This window comes from Pseudorca crassidens, chromosome 2 (assembly GCF_039906515.1).
Source record: "Pseudorca crassidens isolate mPseCra1 chromosome 2, mPseCra1.hap1, whole genome shotgun sequence".
NCBI classification, from domain to species: domain Eukaryota; kingdom Metazoa; phylum Chordata; class Mammalia; order Artiodactyla; family Delphinidae; genus Pseudorca; species Pseudorca crassidens.
Genome location: NC_090297.1, coordinates 159628457 through 159652043, shown reverse-complemented (window position 1 = coordinate 159652043; position 23587 = coordinate 159628457). Strand labels below are relative to the sequence as shown.

Below are 23587 nucleotides of genomic sequence, written 5' to 3'. Positions count from 1 at the left end.
ACAGTGTGCACTTTCTATAAACTCCTCATTGCTCAACCTGCCTCGGTATAAGTTTTGGTAAGTGTTAATTAGTCTTAACCTGGTAAATATTTTAGTTATCAGAAAAGCCCTGATATCTTACTATTAACTACATTATTCTAGTTTTCCTGCAGCTTTCTAATGGGCACATCTTATTCTACAGAAGCTATATAATTTATGTGAAGACAGAGATTCATAACATCAAAGATGAGATGATTCAAACAGTAACCATTTACTTTATTTATTGCCACAGAAATAAAGTTTATTGGAAAACCCATCAAGAAATTATTTTTCCTCTATGAAAATACTCAATATAAGGAATGGGATCTAGGAAGCAACATGACCAACAAAATACGGTCTGGGGAATTCCCTGAAGGTCCAGTGGTTATGACTTTACCCTCTCACTGCTGAGGGCCTGGGTTCTATCCCTGGTTGGGAAACTAAAATCCCACAAGCTGTGCAGACAGAAAAAACAGACAAACAAACAGTCTGAGGTCTTATAGATATCAATACTTTTGATAATAGATGACATTCACCTGCCCAAATGAACCAAATGGTTAGCCAAATAACCATTAAAATTTCTTGATTTTCTTTCCATTAAGATGAAAGGTAGGCTGTGCATATCTAGGCCATCTGGTCTGCCTCAATGTCTGATAAACTACTGAGGCAAGTGAATGCTGAATAGATAGCTTCAGTGTTATCTCCAGGCACTGAGCGAGGCAGTCATCGGTCAGCGGCAGCTTGGGATGCAGAGCTCACAGCAGGGCTGAGTGAAGGTTGTGAGGCTCAGGGTCTCCAGGCCTAGGGTAGGCTGGGATGAGTTGAGCACGAAGCAGGCGGGCACACAGGGCCGAGGAATGCGGCACGGTGGGGGACAGCTGTCATAGCAGGTTGGCTCCGGTAACTAAACCGTGTGTGGGCAGAGGCTGGGCAGGCAGACTCCACATCGGCAGCATTTTTCAGATGAGCAGGTGGTGGTGGCAGGGCCGGTGTGGACACTGCGGCAGTAACGGGAAGCACAGCAAGCCATGGCATTGGGACTCTGGTTTGCTTTTGCAGAAACCATTTACTTTAAACCTTTTAGCCTGTTGTGGTATCCAAGTCTAAAGTAAACGGGAGTATTTTGTACCATTTAAAATTCAAAAACTGTAATACACTAGTTCAAATTTCATGTCTACTACTTAATTATAAAATGCTTAGAGACTCTAATGCAAAGTTTTGAATGTAACAAGTAAAAACCTGAATATGAATAGCCAATATTTCAAAGTTCAACAGTGCTCCTCCATTGACAGTCTGGAGTCAGCAAAGAGGAAACTCATAGAAGGTTCTCCCTGGAGAGGCTCTACAAATCTTCTAGTCTGCTCTGCTTCATTTATAGATGAGAAAATGAACATCCAGAGATGGTGCAATTTGCCAAAGGTCACACAGCTGGTTACAGTGACAGTGCCAGGCCTAGCAGTGAAGCCTGCACTCTCCTATCCAGACTTCATTTCACTTTTTCCCAGACTGACATCTCACCATGAACAATTCATTGACAATTTACAAAGTATATATAGTTATAATTTCCTAAATAAGATTTAACAATCCAACTCTAGATTTTCTTAAGTTCATTAAATTGCTCGACATAGCTAATGAAGACTAATATATACTGAGCTCTTACTGTGCTTCCAGCCCTGTACTCAGAGTTTACATTATCTCGCTGAATTTTCCCAACAACCTCATGAGGCAGGCATCATTTTAGACATGAGTACTCTCAGGTATAGAGAGATAAATAGATTGCGCAAGATCACACAGCCACTATGTGGTCTAGCTGGGACTGCAACCCAGTTCTGTCTGATTTTTAACCTTGTACTTTTAACCAGAATTTGAAACATCCTCCCTTCTGATTGTGCTTTCCTGTTAGTCTATATGAAAGTGTACTTTTAATACTTAATAATTTGGAGGTACTCGTGACTTCTCATATTTTCGTAAGAAGATGGGATAATGTATCTCAGCGTGTTTCATGCTTCCTTTATTAAATTGGGATGGATTGTGACCGCCAGGGAATTCCCTCTTGGTGGGAAAATAATGGAAAATAATGAACCGATGGAATACCATCTTGAGTCCATTGAATTTAGCATTCTTGTCAGTTCCTGTCACTTCACTACTAACAACCCTTCAGTTTCTTCCTTCTCACTGGAGGCAAAAGCCAAAGTCCTTAAAAAAACACTGGCAAGGCTGCTGGCAATCTGTATCTCCCCTCCTCTCCCTAACCTGCCCGATCTCCCTGCCTATCTTTCACCTCAGGCCTACTTTTTGTTCTCTCCACCTCAAATGTTACCTTACTTCTTAGGCTTCCCTGACCACCCCATTTATAACTGAAAATATCCCATGACTGCAGCACACCCTGCCCCTCTCCTGTTTTACATTGCCCTGCAGTACTTGTTACCGTCTCTATTTTATTTATTGGCTAACTCTACGAGAATGAAGGCATAATTACATAGTTCATTGCTGTATTCCTAGCGCTTGTCTTAGAGGTGCTAAAAAATATTTGCTGAGTGAATTATTGTGACAAACTACAGATTCAGGTATGTGCCTTTGCTTCAACCTCAAAATGTGAGCTATATATTCTGAGCACCCTAACTCTCTAATGCCCTGTCATAGGTCTATTACCCATGGGTAATTCACTAATCATTTTTTGCTACTGAGAATTAATTTTCCCCCTTTTCCACTCTGTATTCTTGGTAGTCTCCAGGATTTCAAAAAGGGGGGATTTCAAGTTCCTTATAGGTTCCTCAGCAATTTAGAGACAGTGATCTGTACTTTTACTGGTCTCCGTAGAACAGGACTATCATAACAGCATTAAAAGTATAAGAAGAAAAAACAATTATTAAAATGAAGTCACTATTTGTACTTTCAAGTGGTAAAATAAAATGTTAAATGGTAGATTTCACCTGTTTGTAAAAAGGCCAAACAGTTAAGATGATGGCTGTTTGAGTATTTACAAAAACTGTTTCTCAGTTAAATGTTGTCTAAGAAGGCCCAGTGTAATGAAAGAACCCTGGGGTGGGGGGAGGACCTCAGCTTCCTGGGCCATAAAATGAGCAGACTGAAGATGATCTCCAGGTTACAAAGGTCTTGGAGGCAAAGCCATGGAATTTTCTCATGCCCATCTAAAGTTATATTTCATGTTTATTATTACAACTGATTTAAGAACAATTGTTATAAATCGGTATTTAGATATACATTTTTCATAGGCTTTTTCCAGTTAAATAGAAATTGTTTTCATATCACTAATACTTAAAATTGTAAATCATATCTAAGGGCACATAAACTTAAATGACCATCATAATAACTATATTTAACTCTGATTCATTAGGGGACTAATTATCCAGCTTGTGAACATTTAAGCCCCCTGTAGTTCTCTTCCTATTTTGAACAAGGGCAAAGAATTTGAAAAGCTCAAATTCCAGTTTGTCACCTGTTTATAAGCTCCAAGGACATTACAACCAAGGGCTAAAATGAGTTTTTGGCACCATTCAGAAGTTCCTATTTTGGGTGCTATCCCTTCCACCTTCATTAACTTGAACTGAGAATTACTAATACCATACATAATTCATTAATTTCAACTCAAATCATTTCACAAATGTTAAACTTTCATCTTTATATATGACTGCATGGTAAAATACATGATTTTTAAAAGCTGTTGAAAAGAACTTTAAAAATAAAATTTATTAATCAGTTAAATCATACTAGCCTATGGGAGAAAGTTCACATGCTTATTTTTCCAAAGTTCTAATTAAAATTGGGGCAGCATTATTGTGACAGCTAAAGCACCAAACAGTGGGTATAGCTGACCTCCTTAGTCAGAGATAGACTAGACTGGAACATTGGCAAACCACTGTGCAGATTCTCTGGGGTTTAAGACGTTCACCTCTATCACATATTTAAGTTCTGGCACTCCTACCTAAAACTTGAAGAACATAACACACCTCTTACTTAGTAAGAGAAAAATTAAACTTCTAAGACACACCAAAATAACATTTCTTTCGAGAGTGATAGTTTTTTTACAAAATCACAGCCCTTTATTTTTCATGAGCTTTTATGAGGGTTTCAGCATAATTTGGCCTGAAGTATTCCTATAGGAAAAGTAATAGAATCAAAGTGTGTGACCAGGCTGGGTCTCATCCTCATTGTTAACTACGGGGACTTCATAACTGGATGACCAGATCCTAAACTGGACAGAATAAATCTTAAAGGTGATCCGTCTTTCTGGTAGGTAAAGAAAACACAGAATTGCAATTCTGAGGCTTACAAGGCTTCTTTGGCTAGGAGTGCCACGACAAGGCCTGTAAAGTATATGCTTTGCAGTATGCATATTCCAAAAGCAAGCATTTTTATCTCCCAAACCCTGCATCAGGGGTCATGGGAGAGACAAAAGGAAGGCCCTTCCCGAGTTTAAAATTCAATTCGCAAGGCAGGACTTAGGAAAATTAAACCAAATATTAAACGGAAGAAAATCCCCTGCGTAGAGTAATTGCCAACTTGCGTTGTACAAATCAAAATTGAAATAAAATTTTAGGGCGTTCTAAACAAATAGCTGGAGAAATAGATAAGACAAATCTAAAATGGAAGAAAAGGTGGCGGATTCGAGTTGAAAATGCCAAGTTGAGGACCGAAAGCATTTGGGTAGAAGCAGCCTCCGGGCTGGAAGGCAAATAGCAAACGAGTACTGCCACCAAAGAGCTGGAAAGGCCGATAAATGTTGCAGTGGGTCGGTTTAACTGAAGGAAGTTTCCTCCTCCTCCTCCTCCTCCATTAGCTCGGCCCCAGTTGCAAGCGCAGTGCGCGTCGCCGCGCTCCCGGCCCGCGGCTCGGGTGGGAGCGGGGGGAACAGGCGTGGGAGGGGCGGGGCGAGCGCGGGCGCTCAGCCGGCGCAGGGGCGGGGCGGCTATATTACGTGCGCGGCGCCGCCCCTGCGAGAGGACGTTGCGTGCTCGCTCGCGCCAGGCGAGTCTCCGCGTCTCCCTCGCGAACTCGGTGAAAGGAATTGGCGCCGTTCGACACCAGGCGGATCCGCTCTGCAGCAGCAACCCAGCTCCAGCCGCAGCCGCAGCCGCCGCCTGGGCCGAGGAGCAGCCTCAGCCGCCGCCAGTGGCCGAGTGAGCGGAGCCGAGTTTGAGCCAGCGCCTAGCGGAGAATCGGGGCCTCACCATGAGTTCCTCGCCTGTTAATGTGAAAAAGCTGAAGGTGTCGGAGCTGAAGGAGGAGCTCAAGAAGCGGCGCCTGTCCGACAAGGGCCTCAAGGCCGAGCTCATGGAGCGTCTCCAGGCCGCGCTGGACGACGAGGAGGCCGGGGGCCGCCCCGCCATGGAGCCCGGGAACGGCAGCCTAGACCTGGGCGGGGATTCCGCCGGGCGCTCGGGAGCAGGCCTCGAGCAGGAGGCCGCGGCAGGCGGCGATGACGACGAGGAGGAAGAGGAGGAGGAGGAGGAAGGGATAGCCGCCCTGGATGGCGACCAGATGGAGCTCGGGGAGGAGAACGGCGCCGCGGGGGCGGCCGACTCGGGCCCGATGGAGGAGGAGGAAGCCGCCTCGGAGGACGAGAACGGCGACGACCAGGGCTTCCAGGAAGGGGAGGATGAGCTCGGAGACGAGGAGGAAGCCGCGGGCGACGAGAACGGGCACGGGGAGCAGCAGCCTCAACCGCCGGCGGCGCCGCAGCAACAGCCCCAGCAGCAGCGCGGGGCCGCCAAGGAGGCCGCGGGGAAGAGCAGCGGCCCCACGTCGCTGTTCGCGGTGACGGTGGCGCCGCCCGGGGCGAGGCAGGGCCAGCAGCAGGCGGGAGGTAAGAAGAAGGCGGAAGGCGGCGGAGGCGGCGGTCGCCCCGGGGCTCCGGCGGCGGGTGAGTGCTGCGTGGTTGGTTGCGCGCGGCGGGAGGCCCGCGCGGGGTGGGGACCGTGCCAAGGCCTGCCGGAGCCCCGCTGGGGGAGGAGGGAGCCCGCCGCGGGAGGGAGCCCCCGGGGGGGGCGGGGGCCCCTGCGAGGGGGTGGGGGGGAATCCCGGATTAGACGTGAGGCCTCTGCTCGGTGTGTGACGGCGGCGGCAGCGCCTCCATTATGTGGCTGGAGAGCCGGGGTGGGGGGGGGGGACTGCAGCTGCCGCTGGAGGGGGAGGAGCCGCGGTGGCGCCGCCGTGCTGCGTGCGCGCAGTGCGGGCACATGTCTCGGGGGGAGGGGAGGCCCGGGGCCCCGGCGGCGCGCTGTGGCGGCTCCGGGCCGCGGTATTGTGCAAGGCGCGCCGGGCTCGGCGTGACGTCACTTCCGGCGGGCGGGGCCGGGTGGGTCCAGCGGCGAGCAGTACAATGCGGCCGCGGGGAGCGCGGGCCCGGGTGGGGGAGGGGAGTGCGGGCGGGGCGCTTCGGCCCCTCCCCCCTTCCTGAACTCTCTCTGGGATACACGTGGGCTTCGGCCCTGGGCCGCGCTGAGTTTTCATTAGCATTTTCGAATATTCGAGTAGGTTGGCGAAATTAGCAATGTCCTTAGACTGCGTCACTAATTCTAGTCCAGTTCCAAGCGGGTTTTTCTTTGAATTCTCATTTGAGTCGTCGATAGAAAACACTTAGAAAAATGAACGGGGAAAGTCGAGCTTTTTTGGGGCGTCAAAACAGAATAGGTTTTTTTGTTTGTTTTGTTGCGGCGTGGTCTCTTATAAAGGGGTGTCGTGTGTTGTAGGAGACGGCAAAACAGAACAGAAAGGCGGAGATAAAAAGAGAGGTGTTAAAAGACCTCGAGAAGATCATGGCCGTGGCTATTTTGAGTACATTGAAGAGAACAAGTATAGCAGGTAGAGGATGTTAACGTAGTGTTACTTGTCACCTGTTCTTTGTGCTTTGGTGGGGAAAGCTGTATCAGGAGACAATTCTGTCTTTCAGAGCCAAATCTCCTCAGCCACCTGTTGAAGAAGAAGATGAGCACTTCGACGACACAGTTGTTTGTCTTGATACTTGTAAGTGAAGCTGTTTCTCCCCCGTTCCTCCCCCAGTTGTCAAATGTGGTTTTTGGTTACAAAATATTAGAAAACTTAACACGTGTAAACAGCTGTTTTAAAAGTAGGAAGATGATGGCTTATATTCAGATTCTGGTCACTTAATATTTAGTACAGTAGTTGTATTGATAATTTTACAGGCTCTAACAATTTGATGTTTTTTGGTAGGGCTTTAAAGTTCTCATTTGTAGGAATGTGAAATTAATGCCAATATTTGACTGTCTAGCTAATGGAAACTTGTAAGACTACTTATAACTTGTCTATTTAGGCTTCTACGATAAATGTCATTTTTTTGTGGGATTATGTTAAGTGAGCTCTTTGGGCTTAGTTAAATATTAATGGCTTTTCCGTTAGCACGCCATTATATTCCCTATTCTAAAAGATTGTAATAATACTTTTTCAATAACTGCTCTTTTGTTCTCAATTCCAGTTCAGTAGCTGCTGCTTTAAGCTAAGTTGATTTCTTCCAAAGACCTGGGGCAGCAGCAGTGGGCTATCACTGGGCCACTAGCTTTCTTCAGCAGCGAATGGTATCAATGGCAGCGCTGTAAATACTGCTACTTTACCCAGTTGGGTTGCAATTGAGTATGAGGAAGTATTGCAAACCTCTAAATGGGCCTTGGCTGTCAGATTCCTAATTTTTCTAATACAAAAAAAAATCGTTTGGTGTAGTGATCAGAAAGTACAATTCTTTCTGTGATAGAACAAAGGGTAGAAATAATTGCTTAGAGGTAAGGTGTCAACTTGTCCTGTAGATTAAGGAGTTGAAGCTTAGAGTCTCATGTTTTGGAATACATATGGTTTTCATTTAGATGTGTAAGGCAGTGTAAATATAAGTCTTGATTTCTTATTGCATACGCTTTACTGCATAGTTGAGATAGTGGAGTGTTTGTTTTTTTTTTTTTAAAAGACTTGCCCATGGAAGAGTAGTTGAATGTTTTACGTTAAATTCAGTTGCTTAAATATTGGCGAGATACTGAAGCAATGATTTGGCAAGGTAATACTATTATAAAAGGCTTTTAGCTCCTCACCTAGGGATATCAATTTAAGTACATTATTGGGTTCAAACACAATTGGTTGAATTGAAAATTCTGTTAGTGATGATCGGGAATAAAAGAACAAAGCTAATTTAAGGAGAATTCCAAACTGTAGATTTAATTTCATATCACCAGTAGCTTTCCAACTTCAGCTCCCTTGACTGAGAACTCAGAAGGTGCATGCTAATGAGCCAGTGACCCAAAGGTAGCTAGGTTAAAGACGTTTTGGATTTGGATTATTCCAAAGTGTGTAATCCCCCATTGTTGTTGATTAACAGGCAAGTCTGGGGAAAGGGGACCTAAAATGCTGTAGTAGTAACAGCATTAGATGACCAGGTTTGTATTTTGCAGATTGAAACTGCCTTAACAAGTTTTAGCAAACAATTTAAGATCTAGAGCCCCTGTAAAGTGCAGGATCAACAGCTCATACTCGTATTTTAAAATACGTGATCATGGCCTCCCTTCAGTTTTATTGTGGCACTGGTAAATTCTACCTGGTCTGGCATGCTTCACTTTGATTTCCTGCTATCCTCTACTGCTTGCCTCTAAATCAAGGTAAAGAGCAGAGCAGGTATGTATTAATGTCACATTGTCTTGATTATTTTATATACTTAAAATACACATACTAAACCTCGATATTTGTTAGTTGCACAGGTAGTGTATGCTCTAGTTCATAATTTGGCAAGAATTGACTTGGTGGGAGCGGGGCTTGAACTGAAAATTCGAACAACAGCATGATCTGTAAAAATGTATGCAACATTAAGAAATATGAGAAAATTTAATAAAGTTTTGTCTACATAGCAGATACATTTGTATTGGATATCAAAAGAAATAATATGGTATTTGATATAATTGCAGATAATTGTGATCTACATTTTAAAATATCAAGAGATCGCCTCAGTGCTTCTTCCCTTACTATGGAGAGTTTTGCTTTTCTTTGGGCTGGAGGAAGGGCATCCTATGGTGTGTCAAAAGGCAAAGTCTGTTTTGAGATGAAGGTAAATGCAATTTTGTGATGATGTCTTTTTTTCCTTAAGAACCTTTGTGAGTTTTTCCCTGACACTTAGATGTCATTGGAACTTGTAATTTTTCAAGTTTTTGTGGGACTTGGAATCTATGATTTGTAACAGTTTAGGATGTTTGTTATGTTAGAAGTTGCCATACGGAGCCAGCCTAATTTTTATTTAGGGTGTTCATTTTTTATCAGGCACTTGAAAGGCCCACCATGGGTTTGAAAATAAATTTGGTTAGGCTTCTGTTTCTGTTCCAGAGAAAAAGCATGTTAAGTGAATACTTTAGTTGGTTTTGAGTATTGAGAATATGTAATTTCAATGTTTTCTTTTAAACGTGAATTAATCAAGTACTTAACCATTTTCCGTTTCAAGTTAAAAGCCCTTACATCAGTTGTTGAAGTTCTTGTGAATGTTAGGGGGAAGAGTAGAGTTGGTATCTTTCTGTACTTTGTAGCTGGAGAAAAATTAGCCCATTGCCCGAATGAAATAAACCAGCGTTGGTTCAGTGGTTTATTTTCCTTCGTTTACAGTTTAATCATTTATGATTTGACTTCCAGGTTACAGAGAAGATCCCAGTAAGGCATTTATATACAAAAGATATTGACATACACGAAGTTCGGATTGGCTGGTCACTAACCACAAGTGGAATGTTGCTTGGTAAAGTTTCCATTTGAGTATCTATGTACTCATGAGTGTTCAGGGTTTGATTTCAGTAATTAGACTAGAAGGCATTCTAAAGTTTTTGCCTGTTTTTAGAGATGAATAATAATAACATGGACACTGGCTAAATTTTAGCTTTTCTTTCTTTGTGGTTACTTGGTTTATGACTGATGGTTGAAATAGAATATTATCCATGGTATGCAATTTGTCAGCTAGTTATATAACCACCTAGCTCTCATTAACTTTATATCTAGTATAAACCCTACATGTAAGTGGGTCATTGGACTTTTGAAAAACTGATTTCATGAAAGTTAATTATTTTCTTAGGTGAAGAAGAATTTTCTTATGGGTATTCTCTAAAAGGAATAAAAACATGCAGCTGTGAGACTGAAGATTATGGAGAGAAGTTTGATGAAAATGATGTGATTACATGTTTTGTTGTAAGTCGTAGCTAAATTTCTACATATAAATAGCAAGTTAGTAGATAAGAGTATTTTAACATTATATCGTTGTCAGTTTTCAATCCTAATTCATTTTGACTGAAAACTACTTAATGTGAAGTTGATCCGAAAATCTAGTCTTTTAGGGCAATATTAATTTCTGCTTGTGGATATAGGTGTTCTAGTTGTATATAACGAAATGTTACCAAAGCTCTTTAACATATAACCTAAATATGTTTTCTACAGGATAAAGCTTCACTCCTAACTTGAATTTTGAAGTTTTTTTTAAAAGAAGTATTATAAGAAGTAGATTAAAACCCCTTAATTTTTTTCTCCAATTAACAGAACTTTGAAAGTGATGAAGTAGAACTCTCCTATGCAAAGAATGGACAAGATCTTGGCATTGCCTTCAAAATCAGTAAGGAAGTTCTTGCTGGACGACCACTCTTCCCGCATGTTCTGTGCCACAACTGTGCGGTTGAGTTTAATTTTGGTCAGAAGGAAAAGCCATATTTTCCAATACCTGAAGACTATACTTTTATCCAGAATGTCCCCTTGGAGGATCGAGTTAGAGGACCAAAGGGGCCTGAAGAGAAGAAAGATTGTGAAGTAAGTCACTTTAAAAAAAGAATTTTGAAGGTTGCTTTTGCTTGGCAAAAATGACATTTAGAAGAGTTGGATGGTTGCTCTGTTTAATTTACTAACTGCCATACATGTTAAAGTTCAGATATGTAAACTGAGCTTTTGTGCATTAAAAAAAAATATTTAAAGAATTCTTTCCATTGTAGGTGGTTATGATGATTGGCTTGCCAGGAGCTGGAAAAACTACCTGGGTTACTAAACATGCAGCAGAAAATCCTGGTAAATACAACATTCTTGGAACAAACACCATAATGGATAAAATGATGGTAAGTAGATTGGGCATGATTTCAGCATTTTTAAGACTAGAAGGTATTCGGGGTAACGGTTTTGTCTTTATTCATTTTGTGTTAGTATCTTAGAGATAGGAGTTCGGGCAGTTAAACTGGTTATTTAAGCAGGCTCTTTACCTGTAAGGTAAACTGCCTTCCAATGGCTAGCTTAGGCTTCCTTCTCTTTTCTATAGAAGGTTTTGGACTCAGATTATCCAGTAGCTAAAAATGAATTGAAGCCACTGGGTATTGTTACAGTATAAAATATCCTTTTCTGTAGCAATGAGAAAAGGCAATATCTAAATTTTGAAACTTTAACTTTTAAAAATAGGTGGCAGGTTTTAAGAAGCAAATGGCAGATACTGGGAAACTAAACACGCTGTTGCAGAGAGCTCCACAGTGTCTTGGAAAGTTTATTGAGATTGCTGCCCGTAAGAAGAGAAATTTCATTTTGGATCAGGTGAGCTGCAGCTTTGAGATTGAAAAAAGTAACTGATAATTATAGAATTAATGTTTGGGGTTATAAACTTTTTTTTTTCTTTTAAAGACAAATGTGTCTGCTGCTGCCCAGAGGAGAAAAATGTGCCTGTTTGCAGGCTTCCAACGAAAAGCTGTTGTAGTTTGCCCAAAAGATGAAGACTATAAGCAAAGAACGCAGAAGAAAGCAGAAGTAGAGGGAAAAGACCTACCGGAACATGCAGTCCTCAAAATGAAAGGCATGAAATTTATTTCTACTGTTATGTTAAATATCTTTCTGTGATTTATATCTGTGAACTTAAATTTTGTGTCAGTAATACTGTTTCAGGAGTTAACTCTGTAAATGAGCGTACTTCACTTGTTTAAGAAAATGTAATTAAAACATGAATAGATATTGTATGCTTTGCAGGAATTAAGCTGCTTGAGAGTTGTAGGCTCTAGGATTGTGAATGTGTATGTAGTGGATTTGTAGGTTAATACGATTTAATGTTTTGTAGGAAACTTCACTCTGCCAGAAGTAGCTGAGTGCTTTGATGAAATAACGTATGTTGAACTTCAGAAGGAGGAAGCCCAAAAACTTTTGGAGCAATATAAGGAAGAAAGCAAAAAAGCTCTTCCACCGGAAAAGAAACAGAACACAGGCTCAAAGAAGAGCAATAAAAATAAGAGTGGCAAGAACCAGTTTAACAGAGGTGGTGGCCATAGAGGGCGCGGTGGATTCAATATGCGTGGTGGAAATTTCAGAGGAGGAGGCAAGTTAATTCTGAGTAGTATTTATTTGGTTCAATGTTGAAACAAGTGGTAATCTGTAATCTTCTAGTTTGGGTCTGTATGTTTTTCTGCTGAATTTAACATAGGAAGTTTTTGATCCTCATGTCCTAGCTGTCTTAGTAACCATAGTAAAATACTTCATGCGATTTGATGGTAAACACACCTAGGTTATGTTGAATGGTTAAATTAAACATTTTTTTCATAAAATAAAGGAATGGTCCAGAAGAACCCTAAGTCGTGTGTAAAGAAGGTAACAACACACTGTTAAATGAAACGTCTCTTGTTCTAGCTCCTGGGAATCGTGGTGGATATAATAGGAGGGGCAATATGCCACAGAGAGGTGGTGGCGGTGGCGGAAGTGGTGGAATTGGCTATCCATATCCTCGTGGCCCTGTTTTTCCCAGCCGAGGCGGTTATTCAAACAGAGGGAATTACAACAGAGGTGGAATGCCTAACAGAGGGAACTACAACCAGGTAATGATTTAAGATTCCTGTATACACTGTTTCTCTATATAGTTTAGTCTGGAAAGTTAAAGGCATATGTTGCGCAGCCTCAGAAAGAGTTGGGAACACAGCATGTACGCATAGTGATGGTAAAATGAGTCAATTTCATTTATATTGATTTTTCAGGTGCATTAACTAGCAACAAGTCAGGTGATGTCTCATAGCGAATAAGTTAATCACCTGAGAGCAAACGCAGCAGAGAGTGCTCAGAGGTTAATGGCTGACTGGCAATCTTACCTATTTCTGTGGCTGTGTCTCCTCTTCTCCCCCTGCCCCATATACAAACCTAACAACTTGTGCTCTTTTTAAAGGTTCTTTTCTTTTTTGTAGAACTTCAGAGGACGAGGAAACAATCGTGGCTACAAAAATCAATCTCAGGGCTACAACCAGTGGCAGCAGGGTGTAAGTAATTCCTTATGTGCTTTTTTGTACATTTAATTGTATTTTGAATTCGTAAGAGTCAACCTTGAAAAAAGATCTTGTCCAGGGATTGAAGTGTTTATAAGTGTTACAGGGCAAGGTGTGAATTGTGTTGCAGTTGTAGCCATAATGTCTTTTGAAGACAAAATAGGTTGGAGTTTGCTGTAACTTAATATTTTAAATGAAATAGTATTTAATACATATGGTTCTTTTTACTGCTAGCTTTAATTGTATAAACTAACCAAGTCATAATGTGTTTCCTTTTGTAATGTGTATTGATAATGGGATATTAATACCAACTAAATCTGGCTTGATAAATCAGAGGTATGACAGGTATAAATTTGTCTCCAGCAATTACTCTGAATTAGATTGTCATTTCCTAAAAGCAGTTTGAGTGGCTTATTGATGTTTTTTCTTTAAAAAAAAAATTTTCTCTTACAGCAATTCTGGGGTCAGAAGCCATGGAGTCAGCATTATCACCAAGGATATTATTGAATACCCAAATAAAACGAACTGATACATATTTCTCCAAAACCTTCACAAGAAGTCGACTGTTTTCTTTAGTAGGCTAACTTTTTAAACATTCCACAAGAGGAAGTGCCTGCGGGTTCCTTTTTTAGAAGCTTTGTGGGTTGATTTTTTTTTTTTCTTTTCTTTTTTGTACATTTTTAATTGCAGTTTTAAAGTGAATCGTAAGAGAACCTCAGCATTGTGCACGATAAGAGAATGTGTCAGTATTTCAGGGTTCTACATTTTATCTGTAAAATGTGACTTTTTTTTTTATCACAACAAAAGTAAAATGTTGCTTTGTACCTGGTGTCTTTTATTAAGAATTTACTCCCCCCATTTCTCAGAGATAACAGTCGGGAGTTATTGTCACAATATAATAGAAATGTTAGCAACCAGATTCATGTAAGGACTAAGTGGTCCTCATGAATTGCATAAGACTCTGTACTGCTCGTATTACACTCCATCCTCTCTGTAGTTTGCTGAGTAGTGGAGGGGTAAGCTAAATAGTAGTTTTTGACAGTAACTGGGAAGGCTCTTTCTTTTTAAGTAACAATGCAATTGGCATATTTGGGAATGAAGATAAAATTTGGAACTAAGATAGAGAAGATGGAGTGTATGTAGAAGGGCTGTTAAAAATGTAAAACTTGGTTGCATTATTTGTGGAGGCTCAAACTTGTGAAGGTTAAATACCATAATTTTTCCATTTGTTCTGCATTTTGATTCTGAAAAGAAAGCTGGCTTTGCCCATTTCTTATTAAAAAAACTTGTTGTAAATCCAGTTGTCTAATGGGATCTATATGAAGTTAGCTATGTCTGTATGCCCTTCTCCCACAAAATACTGTATAACTAGTGTGCTTGTAGTAGTTAACTCCACCATCTTTGTAAGCTAATGAAATTGTGAGTCACCCATTTATATCTTAATTTTTAATCATGTCAGTTCTTGAATGGGTATCTCCTTAGCCTGCTGATTTCTTTTTCTTTCTAAAGAAAGTGGGTGGAGAAATTAATTTAGACGTTTGTTTGCAATAAAAAGAATTCATTTTACTCTCGTTTTGGGATTCTCGCCATCAAGGTTCAAAATCCCTTTATGAAACTCCCAAGAGGAGAAAATTTAAGTGTGTGCTTTCTGGACAGCTTATTCTCTGTACTTGGAACATTTAGGTTTTAAAAACTTAAATGTGTACTGACAATTGACTTTTTAAATTATGAAGTAAAGTTGAATGCTTCCCTTCCCCTCCCCGCCCAGATGACTTTTAACATTTAACGAGGGGAAAAGGTACTGGCTGGGAGAAGTTAACACTCAGTTTATCATCTTTACAAAATGCTAATGGCTGTCCTCAACTGATAATTATATATACATCTATATAATACATGAAACTCTGGGAACAGATGCTTTTAGAAGCCATCATGCAAGCCAGTCACTACTACACAACACTGCTAACTTAACTGTAGTTATGTGATAACATTAGATCCCCTAATTGTAATTTTATTGGGTTTGCACAGAACACTTAATCTTCTAAAGGACCCTCACTCATGTGAGGTGAGGAATCAGGAGTCAAACTGTAGAACTAAAACTTGACATCAGTTTAGTGTTTCATTGGTGTTTTAGGTTGCTTCTGGTAAGTATAGGTTTGTTTATATTTGACTGCTTAGATTTTTGTTTTAGCCATTTAAAATCAGATTTTTAACTATTTATACTCCTAGGAATTTTCTTGCTAAAGGATGAGCTGGAGTTGAGTTTCAGATGATGGTGTAGGTTCAGTTGAGAATTTTTTGGCCTATAACCCTACAGTTAACCATAGGAATACTTAACAGTACAAGATAGTGCCTCAGGGGCTTTTGTCTTTCTAGCAATTAACTTAATGCAAGCAACCATTTGCATGAGTCTGCTTTTCAGTATACATCAGTATTACTGGGGTTGTATAGACTTATGCGGGGGGTGGGGGGGAGTAAGGTTTGTTGCTAATCAGTGTTTGTGTCCTAAATGTTTAGGTGCTATTGAAAAATCTTGGATATACCTTCTAGCTTAAAATTGCTTATTAAAGAATTCATATTCTAATCATCGCAGTGGGAGAGTGATGGCCAAGTGACATTTGGTAGGCTGTCATGCCTGTGCAGCACAGAAAATTTTGGGAAGAGAGATGGGATAGATAAAAATGCCCAGGAAAATGTTAAGTTTGAAGAAGCAGTTTCAAGGTCAGAATTAATAGTAACACCTGCATTTGTATGAAGTGACATAATCCTAGAGAGTATTTAAGAAATTAAGAAGAGGGAGTGCACCATATAGCAAATAAAAAAAGTTGATGCCAAGTTTGGCAGAACGAGATCTGTAAATGAGAAACTTGGTTTATTGTTCACCCCTTCCCTTGCCTACCTCCCCTCAATGGCAAGCAAAACACTGAATAAACAAAAATTATCTGAACAGATGTCCCAATTACACCCTGAGAAAACTCACCTGTGAGATTGCTCTTGGTTTAAGGGGTGCTTTCACTAGAAACTTTTGCATATAGTTACTTAATACCTATCATCCTGAAGCAAGAATTGGATTAGATTGGTTACTAAGACATTAATCAGGAAAGAACAGAAAGTGCTTTAAGTTAGAAATCATAAAGTAACTGGAACTGTAAAAAGTTTTCTTTGTTGCTGGTAGTTTACGCCTTGTTACTCCTATCTAGCCTTTGGTGGCTGGCTCTGGCTCAGACCTAGAAGGCTGAGACCAGCTTCTGGCCCTGATACCCAGACAGCAAGATGAAATCTTAAAAATGAAGTATGAGTCAAATCAATTTGACATTGAAGTGACAAGAAGCCATATTAAATCTAGGAAACGATAAGCTGTCATTTGCCTAGGATCCTGTCTGAAAATAAATATGGAACTAGATGTCTTGAACACTCACAAGATTTTAAAGCTTCTTAAAGACAGTTTTCCTTGAAAAAATACTGTTTTCGAGGAAAGGTAACTTGGTAGTATTTCTTTTTCACCTCCTGTGGAGTTTACTTTCATGGATAGACTGTTTTGTATTCGCCTCAGTTGTGGAAATTGACATTTTTCTATGAACTTTTACTTAATATAAATTGGCTTTTATCCTAGGATTGTTTTTTATAACCCATCCCATTGCACAAATGAGGAAACATTTTGATAGCTTACAAGGCAATGGTATAGGCATCTTTCACACGTAAAGATCTGTAAGGGTATTTCTGATGTGCTTTAAAAGCCTAAACCAGAATAAACTTACTAAGGAAGGCATAAACTTGTATCTTCAGTCCAAGTCGTAGTTGCTGGTATTAGACATAAAACACATCTTAAAATCATTAGTTTCCATAATTTCCTTCTTACACATTGAAATGTTTTGAATCTAGACTTGGTCATTGTTCATATTTCTGGGGCTCTGGACTTTATAAAAATGGGTTTAGGTTTTAACATTTTAGTAATAGTTAATGAAAGTAAGGGTGTATGTTAATGGCAATGGCCTGGCAATAAGTTGCAATGCTTAGTTTATGTATTGGAACTCTTGCTTATGCGTGAGTTTTAAGGGACTGTTAAATTAGTGCTTTGAATTAGAAACTTACCAACTGCCTCATCTCTAAACAGCAATTTGGACTTACTAGGTTAAACCATGGTTTCTTCAAATCATTAATTGCCTTAACTAAAAAATAGGTAAAACTGCAATATCCTTGTGATGTGGAGAGCCTTTATCTTGGGTAATTTTCAGATGTGACTTTTTTTGGCCTTGTCATTGCACAACTTCTGTGCTAAAACATGCAGGTAATAGATCTAGCCAGTTCAGTGCTTAGGCTGCTCTAATCCCTAGTTCTTAACTTAGTACTACAGGTACATGTTTACAAGACATATAGTAAAATTACATTGTCCACCTAACTCCTGTTGAAGTGACATTTGTTTTATTAATCCATACTAATCTTGATGTTTGAAAAGTAAATCCTTAAGAATTTGGAAATGACCTACAGTACTGATGGATGTAGTATGTGTCCCCTAGTGTTGAGGTAGGAAAAAAATCAAAACCCAGCATCCCCAAGTACCTTAACGTTAATCTTAAACTATAAACTTGTGAATTTGAACAGGAAATAACCTACCTTAACATATAATTTTTATATATTTTGCTGATCAGGTATGCCATTTTATTTGGTGGTCACATTTAGTAAATTTCAACCATGCAGATAGCTGGATCTCAGAAAATAATAGCTTTAGGTAGGAGGGAAATGGCTAACAAAGATAAGTAGGCATATATACTTTCACATCTTAGCCGATTGACTGAAGATATAGGGTGATAGGATATGTTCAATTAGTTTGCCCAAGGAATTAGTCCATGAGGAATGGTAGACTGGAAATAGGTGGGAATATTACCCATAATGTTAACCAGAATTACTCAAAAAAATGTAACACCTGTAAATTGTGCAGTTAGGTTGGGAATGTGCTGTCCACCTGGGAAGCTGAATAAGTACAACTTGTTGGCATTATGTAGACAGTTGGTGCTTTCACTGGTGATTGTAGATCCAATATTAGGGGAGTAAATGTTGCAGATAACTGATAGGCCAGGACATCTGTAATCCGTTTGGTTAGGTGAGTTATTGGGACAAGAACTTAATCGTGTGTTTAATGTGTAACCATTTTATCACCTAGGAGTATTACAATTTTTTTTTTCCTTTTCATGCCAGGAATCAACATATACTTGCATCTTGACAAGGAACAGGGGTTTTGCTTTTAAACAAAACTGGATCTGTGGGTATGAGAAACTATTATAGTTGAAAGTGATGTGGGAATACCAGTCCAGGCAAATGGAGAAATGTCTTATGGAAAGTTAATTTGTTCTGTTAATTTGTTCAGTTGTTCAAATATTTCAGTTAAAATCACAGCGCAACACCAATGGCACAGCAGTTATTCCTGAGCATGCCCAGCTTGGGTATCTGCACAACTGGATGTTATGAAGGGACTACAGGCCTGGAAAGCTAGCATAGTGTTTAAAACCTGTAAACACTGAACTGTTGTGGCATGTTCTTTTCTGCCAGTCCTCTAATACTCCATTCTGTGATCTTACAAGAAGTAAAATTAGTTTTGCCTAGTAAGATATTTTATACTTGCCAAGCACTTGAGAAGCACTGCCACAAATTAGTATCAGCCAAAATTGTTTTTTTTTTTTTAAAAAGCAAAAGCAATGAAGAACTTTGAGATGGCCACTGTAGACATTTAACTTGCGTGGCTTTCATGAGAACGAAAAAAGAGATGCAGAGAAAGTGAGATAAAGTTAATACCTCAGAAGAACAGTTGAAGCTTACTTGAATGACAGGATAACTTTGTACTAAGGATAACTTAGTAATGACATAACTTTGTAATAAGTAGTTGTTAATAAGGTATCCTTTCAGTTGTCTGTAGTTAAGGGAGATGGGAGAGTCACGGTCAAGAACAACAAAAGGTTCCAACTTACTTTTTTTTTTTTGAAAAAATAAAAAATAATGTGCTGATTTAAATTTCATCTCCTTTTCCTTAGTCTGTCCATGTGAATGTGCTGTGTGGAAGAGTAAAAGGGTCCAAGTAAATGTGTTCCAGTGATTCCAATAGGTATTCCAAATTAATTGCTGCTTGTACATTTAACACGTGTTATACTGGGCTTCCAGGATCACCTTAATTAGAACTCCTCTTATTTTAAAAAGGCAGGGGAAAGGGAGAAATTAGTAACTAAGTGCATAGATTTGTTTGTAACAGGAAAGAAAGGTTCTCTAGTATCTCTTTTTGCATACCGGAAATGTGAGGTATTTGGTGGTATGTTAGCAATTGGTGGTCCTCTTGCATAGGTTAAAGGCAGTACATGCAAATAGAGCCAAGTCCCTTTAAGGTTAAATCCTTATTCTAATGGTTCAAATTCCTTCTATTTAATGTTATGTAAGACATCGTTTCAATATCCTCCCTACTTGTAGAGTTGAAATACTTCCTTACAATATTCTAATACAAAGATAGCTAGGATACCTATGTCCTTGGGTTCCCAAAATCTTTCTGTATCTGTATTAAATGCACAAATACTTTTTGTTAGCTTATAATAACTTGGAAAATGATCTTTTTGGATAATGAAGTGATGTAAATTTACATCAAAGTACAAAAAGATCAAGAAGTGAAATTTAAGACAAGGACTTTGATTATGTTAGTCCAGAGCATGTACTTTCTTGTTGCCCTGAAATTATTTAAAGACTTAATAAGAAGCTTAGAAGAAATTAGTTTTTCCCACTACATACTTGAGAATAATGTATTTTGGTGAAGTGAGAGGACTTGGCTGCTGTACTGACTGAAAATATAACTACCAGGGTTTCCTCAGTGAAATACAGTTCTACTCTGTCAAATAAAAGCAATCTCTAAAGACTTGAAGAGCAGACAACTTAGAGTAAAAGGTAAAAACTCAAAGCCATTTCTGTTCATTTGAGAGAAAACAAACTAGAAAGATGTTTTTAAAGCAAACTTAGAATTTAGATAGTAGAACACGTTTCATTTCACGTGACTAGTCCTTGTGGTCTAAGGGGGAAGACATTTTTATGAAAACTTAACCCTTTAAGAAACCAGTATATGCAAATTTGAATCCCCTAAGGGTAGGCCATATATAACAGGTGTTTTACAACTTACAGAACTTGGTAAAAGTTATTCCTAGAAAAGAGTAGAAAAGATAAGCTGCCTGTTAAGTCCATGTGAACATTTAGTGAACAATAGAAACTTTTAATTTAGTACTTATAGTCACTGGTAGCTTTCTCAAGATAAAAATACTTGGAAAAAGTCATCTTTTAATCTCTAGAAAATAAAGAGTGGTTGAAAAGACTCAAATGTTTGCAACACTGATCAGTAGTGCTCACATTATGAACTTTAAAATGTAATACTTTATTAAAAAACTAAGCTTTTTTGTCCCTAAAGCCTGTCTTAAAAGAAAATTTAAATATGGAACTTAATGCACAAAAACAACGTGTAAGATACCAGTATTTGGGTGGTAGAGGATATTATATATTATTACTGAACTGATTTGATGACCAATGGACCATATTTTAAGATGCTTCCCAAAGATATTTTATTCTAGAGTACTATTAAAAACCACAGTTAAAGCAATCAGTAATTTTTCTACTTTCCTCATTAAGGTATTCTGCTTTCCCAAAGTAGTTTACGTTAACATCACTTTTAAAGGGGTGTCTTAATCCCCATCCACCACAGATTTTTACCTAGGAATAGAAGGATTCAAACCCTATTTGATCCCTAGCTTTTTGCTGAAAAGTGCATAAACAGGAATCCTGAATTTATTATATAGACCTCCTCGCATTATAAAATCGAAGCAAAGGGAAACCAGCGATGGAGTAGAGGTACGTAGACTGAAGAGATGCTTGCAAATTAAATAATGGTATTAGGGATAGTCAGATTTCTTGTTGGCAAACTTGGTCAATAGAAATCACACGTCCAGAGAAAAGCTAGTTAATTTTAAATTCCCTGAGGTTCTTTTACTGAGATGTAAAGCAAGTAGTCAAGGAAAAACAAAGAGGGAGGGGTGAGGGAAGGGGGGGAACTGCATAAAGCACTTAGAGGTAGTTAATTAAAGTAGGTATGATAAGCTGCAAAGTTTTAAACCTACTAATTGCCACAATTCTATTTTAATCAGCTATTTAGCTGGTACCTACCGCTATATCACCTAGTGTGAAATTTCGGATTTAATGGAATAATGAAGGAAGCAGTGCAGCTGGAGGCTTCAAGTGGGCTCGGAAGGTAGGTTACTCTTTCAGCTTAAGTTTGGAAAGTGTAAGCTTTTGGGTGAGAGGCACTAGTGAACATTTAGTAATTAAACTAACATGTGTTGACTGCTTTATACCAGACACTTGGTTGGGAATGTAAAGATAGGGTTCTTGTAGCACAAGTCAGTGACCAATGGAAGTGCCAACTACTGTTAGTGGAACATGAAACAAAGTAGTGTGAGAGCCTAAAAGGTGGTGATGATCCTAATTCTAGAAGTTAGCAAGAGAGTGGAAGGTTATAGAGAAGGAGGTAGGAGAAGGGCACTATAAGTGAAGTGAAAAAATTTGAGCAGAGGTATGAGTTCAGTTCATGGTGGCCAGAGGTACACTGGAGGTGGGACTGGCAAAACTTCGCAGTTTGAACTTGAAGTTGGATGGCAGAGTGGAAGAAGATTGGACTGGAGGGACCAGAAGTGGAAGTGTCAAGATCAACTTGGAGGCCTTGGAGGTCTGGTAGCAATGTTTTAAGGGCCTAGAGCATGTTGAATGGTCCAATAATTCATTAATGCATTTTGTATCATTTTAATAGGTAAAGAAGAAAAAGTGCTAATGATTTAAGTTTATGAAATGATATTTGAAAAGTAATCCAAATAAGTAATTATATTTAAACTTCTGTTTTTATCCAGGTCTCCAATTTATGCAGTCATTCTGCTGTGAAAATGAACTAACCTTGTTATTATTGAAGGCCTTGGAAATTTTTACCAGCTGAGAGATTTTTCTCTTACTCAGGGTAAGACGTAATCATAGTGTGCTAGAGCTGGAAGGGACTTGACTTACATAATCCATTTGCCTGATTTCATATGTTACATGTTATCAAACTAAAGCTGAGAACGTAAGTGGCCTGCACAGCTTGTTAAATATCAAATTTGATTAGTACTCATCAATTCCTCCACCCCACCCCAACTCATGCCTTTTAAAACATGAGTGACTGTCACATGGAATTTTTAACATAATTGTTTAAGATCAATTTGAATAATACAGACTGCACCTAGCTCTGATTTGTGTCAGTAACGGCAGGCAGATGATCTTGCAAAAACTTCTTTCTCTTTTCTAATAACCTTCCCTTGTTAATGTCCAAGTCTTTCCTTTGGTGGCTGCCAGATGATTAGGATCAATAAAAATCTCTCAGAACATATATGCTTGACAGTGTCACTCACGATAGGGCATTTGGTAAACCATATAGCTTGTGTACCCTAACCCTCATAATGACAGCCATAAGAAGGTGAGCATGGGAGGGAAAATGCTACTGCTCTTATGAAGTGAACTGGAGCAGGCCCCTACCTATCCTGAAAACGGATTAAGAACAAAATAAAGTTTCAAAACATCTCTTCCTTGATCTGTTTAGCTCACCCGTGATAATCAGTAGGACCAGTAATAATGCCATAATCCTATCCACTGGTGTCTTCTTTCATACTTATCATTCCTTAACCAGAAAGGTCTCTAAGCCTGTGTTTTAAGTAATGTTGATATTTATTAAACCAAAAATGATGAATGAATGAATAAATGCTGTGGACTTAGTTGGGTGTTGGGTGCTTTTTTTAAATGGCAGCCAGTTGAATTATAAATGTCTTCACGTTAATGGAACAATATGTAATTCTGCAGTATTTTCCTTTGCACCAAACAAGTTTCTGAAAATATTTTTACGTGTGCCATGTACATATTTAAGTTCTACTTAAAAATAAAAACCCTGCATACATCCCAAAAATATTTAGAGCAGCTAAAAACCACTTTTCCTTTCTGAGAGATGACTCACCTGTTGAAGTGGAAGAATAGGGTCAAGCAATGGGTACATTTTTAAAATAAAAATTGCAGAGTGACGGCCCATTAGTTTTAAGTCTGATATAACATCACTGGCTTTAGAAATCAGAAAGTATCCCCTCATTTTTAACAGGGTACAGTAATACAGTTGTGATTTTTGTTTTTAAGGCAAGTTTTAACATTGAACTGAGATTTTATTTCTTGAAACGTCAGGTGTACTCACTGCTTACCATAAGGAAACACTTTTCTAAGCATGATAAACACGAGGTTTATTTTAA

General features: G+C 39.3%; 2 protein-coding genes across 5 annotated transcripts; one reads left to right on the top strand and one right to left on the bottom strand.

Annotated features, from left to right (window-relative positions):
- Positions 1-234: 234 nt before the first annotated feature.
- On the bottom strand, positions 235-4969 carry LOC137220034 (keratin-associated protein 3-3-like). The gene is given in 1 exon segment (XM_067729529.1): positions 235-4969. A coding segment is annotated over 1 exon segment (336 nt). The 5' UTR covers positions 1085-4969; the 3' UTR covers positions 235-748.
- Positions 4970-5047: 78 nt separating this feature from the next.
- Positions 5048-23068, top strand: HNRNPU (heterogeneous nuclear ribonucleoprotein U). Of its 4 annotated transcripts, XM_067729526.1 has the most exons (16): positions 5048-5902; positions 6732-6843; positions 6932-7005; positions 8940-9079; positions 9652-9751; positions 10082-10194; positions 10540-10803; positions 10983-11102; positions 11437-11565; positions 11653-11821; positions 12080-12334; positions 12643-12827; positions 13188-13259; positions 19289-19359; positions 21422-21525; positions 22178-23068. In XM_067729526.1, exons 1-14 carry the CDS (start codon positions 5212-5214, stop codon positions 19334-19336), a joined length of 2472 nt encoding a protein of 823 aa, XP_067585627.1. In that variant the 5' UTR covers positions 5048-5211; the 3' UTR covers positions 19337-19359; positions 21422-21525; positions 22178-23068. The 4 variants fall into 4 exon arrangements, with proteins under 4 accessions (XP_067585627.1, XP_067585626.1, XP_067585624.1 ...); XM_067729525.1 differs by having other exon boundaries at positions 19289-21525; XM_067729523.1 differs by lacking the exons at positions 19289-19359; positions 21422-21525; positions 22178-23068 and adding an exon at positions 13719-14831 and having other exon boundaries at positions 5052-5902.
- Positions 23069-23587: the final 519 nt, after the last annotated feature.

What these genes read in the sequence shown, in the direction of transcription:
- HNRNPU (XM_067729523.1), top strand. Translation starts at nt 5,212, where the DNA reads ATGAGTTCCTCGCCTGTTAATGTGAAAAAGCTGAAGGTGTCGGAGCTG. An exon ending in CACAAGTGGAATGTTGCTTG is followed by an intron (nt 9,752 to 10,081) that starts GTAAAGTTTCCA and finishes TTATTTTCTTAG; the next exon opens with GTGAAGAAGAATTTTCTTAT. An exon ending in GAAATTTCATTTTGGATCAG is followed by an intron (nt 11,566 to 11,652) that starts GTGAGCTGCAGC and finishes TTTCTTTTAAAG; the next exon opens with ACAAATGTGTCTGCTGCTGC.